Source organism: Condylura cristata, unplaced genomic scaffold, assembly GCF_000260355.1.
Source record: "Condylura cristata isolate star-nosed mole 26May11 unplaced genomic scaffold, ConCri1.0 scaffold00003, whole genome shotgun sequence".
In the NCBI taxonomy this organism is placed as follows: domain Eukaryota; kingdom Metazoa; phylum Chordata; class Mammalia; order Eulipotyphla; family Talpidae; genus Condylura; species Condylura cristata.
The window spans coordinates 1,076,882-1,084,013 of record NW_004567104.1 but is presented as its reverse complement, the minus strand read 5'-3'; the positions used below and the strand labels follow the sequence as shown (position 1 = coordinate 1,084,013).

Sequence of the window (7,132 nt, the reverse complement as noted above, 5' to 3'; positions counted from 1 at the left end):
TTAAGGTTGCAATGCTAGGAAGACCATCCTGCAAAACACAACTCATTTTGTATTTAACTTCTGTACTGAAACTACTTCACTCTCTTCCTTAAATAACAGAGCAGTTATTTAGAGTGGGAATCTCAACCTCCCGATTATGACATTACGATTCATTCTTTCTTGGGGTGGTGCATGACTTAGGGGTGGGGGGAATGCCTCAACCCCGGGCTATGTCATTTAGCCCCTATACCCCTTCTTAACAATGAAAAAATGTCTTCAAATTTTCCCAAATAGCTCCTGGGACACAAAATTGGCCTGAGAATACTGGTTTAGAGGAAGTGGCCAAGTTTCTTAATGTTTCATTCAACAGGTTTTCCTAAAATATTTCAGAGATTTAGGAAAGATGACAGTGACATATATTCAGATAGGTAAGAAAATGTTTTCATGTTGCTGTTTTTTGAAGCTGATATGTTACCTTTTGGATAAACATGTTGGGAAGGTAGAATGAAGTCATCCAGTGTACTTGTAACTAATTTATTTAAAAGCTGTTTGTTTTTTTATTCTACACGTCTGATACTTTGGAGGAGCTAAAGACAAATTCCCTCAATCTCCAATTTATTGCTTACTGATATAAGAAAAGAGTATATGTCCAGTATTAGCTTTTGTCAGTGTAACTTCCTGTATTGCAAATAATTCCCTTGACCGCCCTGCATTATGCTGTAAGTGGCTAACTAGCATTCCATAATGTGATTGATTTACCGCATATCTTGATCTACTTGTCTATTTAGGCTGCATCCTAGTCCTAGCTATTGAAAATAGTGCAGCAGTAAACGTTTTAGCGGTGTATTTTGTGTGTTGCTGGGTTTATATTCTTTGGATAGATGCCCAAGACTGGAATTGCTAACCATATGGTATTTGCAATTTTAGCCTTTTTTAAATTACAAAAATATTGTAATGTATAGGAAAGAAAAATTTTACTATCAACATGCACATACCCACTTAGATTCGAACATTGTCTGAACTTGATTTCTCACACATGAATCCATGTGTCCAGTCTTCCTCCCACATACATATTTCTTTCTTATTTTCTTGCATGTTGTTCATTTTTGTACAATATCTGATTTGTCCCCTCAGGTGTAATCCCCATAAAGGTCCCATCACCACCTCACCTTGGAACCGATACCATAGTCCTTGTGCTCTTCCCTACCCTATTTTGACCTCCATTCTCCCCCTCCTCTGCTCTATATCAGATCTTTAACTTGCCTTCTAATTTTATCTTCACCCTACCCCCAGTCCTTTGTTCAGTTTCCCTGCATTCCTGCTATAAGTGAAACTATCAATATTTTTCTTTCAGGTTTATTTTACTGAACATAATCCTTTCTAGTGCCATGATGTTGCAAGTTGCATGAGTTTATCTTTTTGAATGCTGAGTAACACTCCATTGTATACATATACCACATCTTTTTGTTCCAGTTATCTGTTTTGGGTACTTAGGTTGTTTCCATAGCTTAACTATTGTAAATGGTGCTGTAATAAACATTGGACCCCAGGATTCCTTTAGAATTAATGTTTTTGTGTCCTTTGGGTAGAATCCTTGGAGTGGAATTGTAGGGTCAGATGGTAGCTGCATTTTCAGTAATTTGAATGTCTTGCATACAGCTTTTCACAGTGATTGGGCCAGTTTGCATTCCCACCAGCAGTGTAAGAGTTTCTTTTTTTCCACATCCTCACTAGCACTTTTTGTTTCCAGGCATTGTTGGTTATTTTTTAATATGGGTCATTCTCACTGGTATGAGGTGGTATTTCATTGTGCTTTTGATTTGCATTTCCTTGACTATAAGTGATGCTGAGCTTTTTTTTTCATATACCTATTGGTCATTTATATTTACTCTTTGGGGAACTGTCTTTTTAGCTCTTCTGCCCATTTTTTTGACTGGAATGTTTGTTTTTGTTTATTCATGAGAGCTCTTTGAAATCAGTCCTTTATCAGTTGTAATAGAGTACAAATATTTTCTCTCAATAATAGGTTGTGTCTTCATTTGGTTATTGTTTCTTTTTCTGTATAGAAGTGCTTTATTCTTGTTTTGTTTTGTTTTTTATGTAGTCCCAACTGTTTATATTCTTCTTCATTTCCTTTGCTCTGGATATAAATCAAAGATGATTCAGAGGTCCTTGAGTGTTTTGCCTATGTTTTTTTCTATTTATCTATGGTTTCAGGTCTTATATTCAAGAGTTTTCTCCATTTTGAGTTGGATTTTGTGTATGAAGTAGGATGGTAGTCTAGTTTTTTGTGTTTTTTTTTTTTTTTTTGCATATAGCAGTCCAGTTTTCCCAGTACCCTCTATTGAAGAGATGATCTTTGTTCCATTGCTCTGTGTGTGTCTATGTGTAGCCTTATTTCTAGGTTTTCAGTTAGTTTCCACTGGTCTGTATGTCTGTTTTTGCTTCAGTGGTAGGCTGTTTTAATTATTACAACTTTGTAGTATAGTTTAAAGTCTGGGAGTATAATACCTCCATTCTCCCTCTTTTTAGTCAGGAAAGCTTTGTGTATTTGAGGTTTTATGATTCCATATGTATTTCAGCAGTGTTCTCTTTGTTCAAGAATACCATAGAGATTTTTTATTGGAATTACATTGAATTTATAAATTGCTTTTGGTAGGATAGTCATTTGGTAATGGTAATTCTTCTAATCCATGAACAGGGAATGGCTTTCCATTTCTGTGTCTTTTATTTCTTTTAACAATGTTTCATAGTTTTTATTGTATACATCTTTCACTTCCTTTGTTAGGCTTATTCCCATGTATTTAATTTTCTCCTTTTGGTGGGGTACAATTGTAAATGGGATGGTTTTCTTAATTTCTTCCTTTGCAGACTGTTTGCCTATAGGAAGACTCTGATTTTTGTGTATTGATTTTGCATCCTGCTACTTTGCTAAATTAATTTGTTGGTTAGTTTTTCTGGTGCATTTTTTGGGTTCTCTCTATTATCATACCATTACAAATAGTGATAGTTTTACTTCTTTCCTATTTTGATTACTTGTATGTCTTTCTCTTGCCTTATTGCTCTAGCTAGGACTTCCACTATTATATTGAAAAGCATTGGTGATATCCTTGTATTGTTCCATATCTGGGAAAGGTGTTCAGTTTTTCACCAGTAGGAATGATATTGGCTGTGGGTTTGTCACAAATGACTTTTATTTTGTTAAGGTATGTTTCTTCTTTCACAATAATTTCAATGACCTTCACACAAATCTATGTTGAACTTTATAAAATGCTTTCTTAGTACCTATTATCACATTTTAATTTTTATTTTTGATGTGTTGACTTCTGTTGTATTGATAACAGCTCACTGATAAACAGGAGTCATGGAGCAAGCTGTAGGATGCAGGACACTGAAGAAGAGCAAGATCCTAGCCTTTTTTTATTGATAGAATAATTATACAGTTGTGAGGATAAGGAGGACAAAAAGAACAGGGTGGGGTAACACTAGAAAATGTGTGCTGCCGTCTATAGTATCAGGGGTTGTGAGTCTGCCCTCCAGGCACCTCTCATCTGCTTGATGAGTTGGTATTGTAACTGAGGTAAAGTCCTGGATCCCCAGCCAGGTTTTCAATCTTATCAACAAGACATTCAGCTGATCAGCTTCTGGGGTCCCTTGTTGTATTTGGTTCTCTGCCCCCAGGGTGTTTCTGGTCCTATCTCCTGATGTAAAAATGGGGAGTAAATTTATGCATTGGTCCTCAGCACTCTTCCCCTCCCATCCCAGTCTGCCCTCAAAATTTATATCCTTCCCAGGGTGATCATGCTTTCTGCTCTTGATTGATTTGAAAGGCACCTTGTAAAGTTTGGCTATGACTGATTAACCAAACAGTTCTGAGCTTGTATAGAAATGCAGAACTGCAGGTAACAAAATGGTGGTCGAACAGGCTGCTTAGGAGTACCAGACCCACAGACTTATATTAATTGATTTTCAGGTGTTGAACCATCCTTGTGCCCCAAGAATAAATCCCACTTGATCATGTTGTATTATCCTTTTGATGCATTGTTGGATTTTATTTGCTAGGATTTCGTTGCGTTTTTTTTTTTTTTTTTTTTTTGTATCTATGTTCATTAGGGAGAATGACCTTTGTGGGGGCGTGTGTGTGTGTGTGTGTGTGTGTGTGATGTTTGTTTGTTGTTCATATTAGTGTAATGTTGGCTTCATAAAATATGTTTAGTAGTATTCCTTCTTTTTCGATTTTTTGAAAGGTAAGTATCAGTTCATCTTTGAACATTTGGTAGAACTCATTTGGGAAACAGCTGGTCCTAGGCTTTTGTTTTGGGGAAGGGTTTTGATTACTGTTTCAGTTTTGCTGCTTGTAGTTTGTTTAGGTCTCTATTTCTTCTTTATCCAGTTTGGATGATTATTATCGTTTTAAGAATTTGTCCATCTCTTCTAGATTGTTGAACTTATTTACATATAAATATCCATACTTTGTCTATTGTAATTTCTCTTTTTTCATTTATGATCCTATGTATTTGAGGTTTCTCCCTTCTTTCTTTGTGAGTCTTACTAGAGGTTTGTCTATTTTACTTTTTCTAAGAACCAGCTTTTGGTTTCATTGATCTTTTGGACTTCTTATTTCTATTTCATTTATTTCTGCTTAAATTTTTATTATTTCCTTTCTTCTACTGACTTGTGGTTTATTTTCCTAATTTTTTTGAGATGGGAGATTAGGTTGTTTTTCTTTGTGTTCTTTCTTGTTTCTTGATGTAGGCCTTTATTGCTATATACTTTCCTGTTATTATTGCTTTTTTCAAGATTTATTTCTTTATGCATACAAGAACTCAGGTACAGGCCAGAAGTGCAGGGGGTGAGCAGATTCACCAGAGTCAGAGTGGGAAGGAGAACAGGCAGATCTACTAAAATACACTGCCAAAGAGAGCAGCGGGTGAGACAGGAGAGGTTTGCCACACCATGTGGGTCACCTTTTGGCCAGGGATCGAACTCACACTGTAGTGGCTGGGGATAGCTTCATAGTGTTGTGCTTTAACCCCTTGTGCCACAAGGGAGGGCCCTATGACTGCTTTTCCTGTGTCCTGTATAGTCTGGAAAGTTGTATCCTGAGTCATTCATCTCAAGGTAATTTCTTCTTTGAGTTCAGGGCCCTATGACTGCTTTTCCTGTGTCCTGTATATTCTGGAAAGTTGTGTCCTGAGTCATTCATCTCAAGGTAATTTCTTCTTTGAGTTCCTCACTAATACAGTGGTTGTCCAGCAATGTGTGGTCAATCTCAATAAAATGGAAGGGTTCCTTGCTTTCTTTTTGTGTTTGTTTATAATTTGATGCCTTTATGGTCAAGGTTGGTATGATTCCATCTTCATGTATCTGTTGATGTATGTCTTGTGGCCCAGTTAGTGGTCTAACCTGGAGAATGATCTGTGTGTGCCTGAGAAAATGTGTATTTGGATTTTTTGCATGCCATGCCCTATTGATGTCTTCTATGATCATGTAGTCTAGATCTTTATTTAGGGCTGTTGTATCCTTGTTTATTTTGGAAGGTGGGAGTTCCCACCTGGGTTTGCATTCTGCCAGGTGGTTGATGTCCATTGACCATATACCCAGGCTCTCCGATAGGGTGTTAGGGAAAGCTGGGATAGATGGGGTTTGAGGGTAGGGATTTCCCACAGCTTCCATCTGGGTGTGGTTCTACTGTGGCAGATATTGATTTGCCCCAGAAGCTCTTGTGTGCCCAACCCCCTCTACCTAGGGTGAGAACCAAATTATCAGTCTGATGTAGCCACTAGTTCCTTGTGGAGTGCCACATCACCAGGCACAAGTTGGCACAAACCGAGTTCACTGGAAGTTGCCTGCAGGTGAGTGAGATGTACTTCTGCTAGGTCCCTCTAGTTTGTGGCACAAGAAAGCAGAAATAATAAAAGAAAGTAAGGAGAAAAAGAAGAATTAAGGGAAAAGAAAACATGAAAGGAAAAGAAGAAAAGTAAAACAAGAAAGAAAATGAAGAGGAAGGAGGAGGAAAAAAGAAGGAAAGGAAGGAAAGAATAATAATAAAAGAGAATAAAGAAAACAAGTTTAGGATTCGTGACTGCAAGGAATTAGTGGCAGCTGTTTTAGCCTGGTCCTCAGTGGTGCATTACAAGGTTTCATGGGATGTTCTTCCCAGGCTTGGTTATCTCTCTTGAGGTTGTGACTCAGGTAAGAAGGATAAAGGAACCAGGAAAGAAAAAGAAAGACAAAAATTGTGCCTTAGAACTCTGTGCCCTCCCAAGAGCTGCAGCCAGTGTTGTAGTCCTGTTGTGGGATGCCAGGAGGCTAAGTGTTGGAGACCAGCTCCAACTATTGAGGTGTCTGGAGGCAGCACAGGCAGGACCCTAAGGTGGGGAGGCATCGGCCACGGCGAGCAGAGATTTCTAAAAAAGGGGAAAAGGGGAGAGGGGAGCGAGGAAAACACGGGAGTCAAGAGTTGGGTGAAAGTCTTCCTGCTCATCTTTTTACAGGTCTTTATTTATATTGTGTAGCAAGATTTAGTTACAATAATTCATCAGGTAAGTTAATAAGAAATCAGCATAAAAGTTTTAAAGGAAGAGGGGAACAATGCATCCTTTTCCTGCTACTTTATGGCATGCTAGACTATACATCTTTGTGATAACTTTCATGTATCCAGATGTTTAACTATGACTTTAAAGGATCAGGGTCTGGGAAAGGATGAGCTGTTAGCAAAGGATTTAGGAGTCCTAGGGAGGGAATAAATTGTGTTAGCAGAGTCATCAGTGGTAGTCTAAAGAGAAGCTAATGGCTAACAAGGTTAGCAGAGAGTAGCTAGTGTTTGTTTTAGGAAGAGGTTAAATAAGACTAGCAGAGAGTAGTTAGTGATTGTTTTAGGAAAAGAGTAAATTAAGAAGAAGTCACATAGTTATGCATTAAGCAAAACCTGTGTTGATAGTGTTAGGAAATTGTCCAAGGATCCTTATGCCCTGGGAGTTATCTAAGATTCGCTTTTTGTCTAAAGACCAAGGATGCTTTCCAGGAGTCTTGATGCTCCAGGATCTTATCTCTCCAAGAGCTTGCCTTTTGTCTTCAGTCAAAATTTTCTGCCCAGGAGCAGCTCAGGGCCACCAGGAGGGCCTGTATTTCAAAATTTTTTTTTTTTAAA

At 37.9% G+C, this 7,132-nt stretch overlaps 1 protein-coding gene across 1 annotated transcript in view; it reads left to right on the top strand.

The window, feature by feature from the left end:
- ERICH6 (glutamate-rich 6) overlaps positions 1-7,132 on the top strand; it is a 45,479-nt gene that overhangs the window by 941 nt on the left and 37,406 nt on the right. Inside the window, exon 2 of the mRNA XM_012730136.1 lies at positions 350-407. Coding sequence (XP_012585590.1) covers positions 350-407 — 58 coding nt within the window. The remainder of the gene's footprint in view (positions 1-349; positions 408-7,132) is intronic.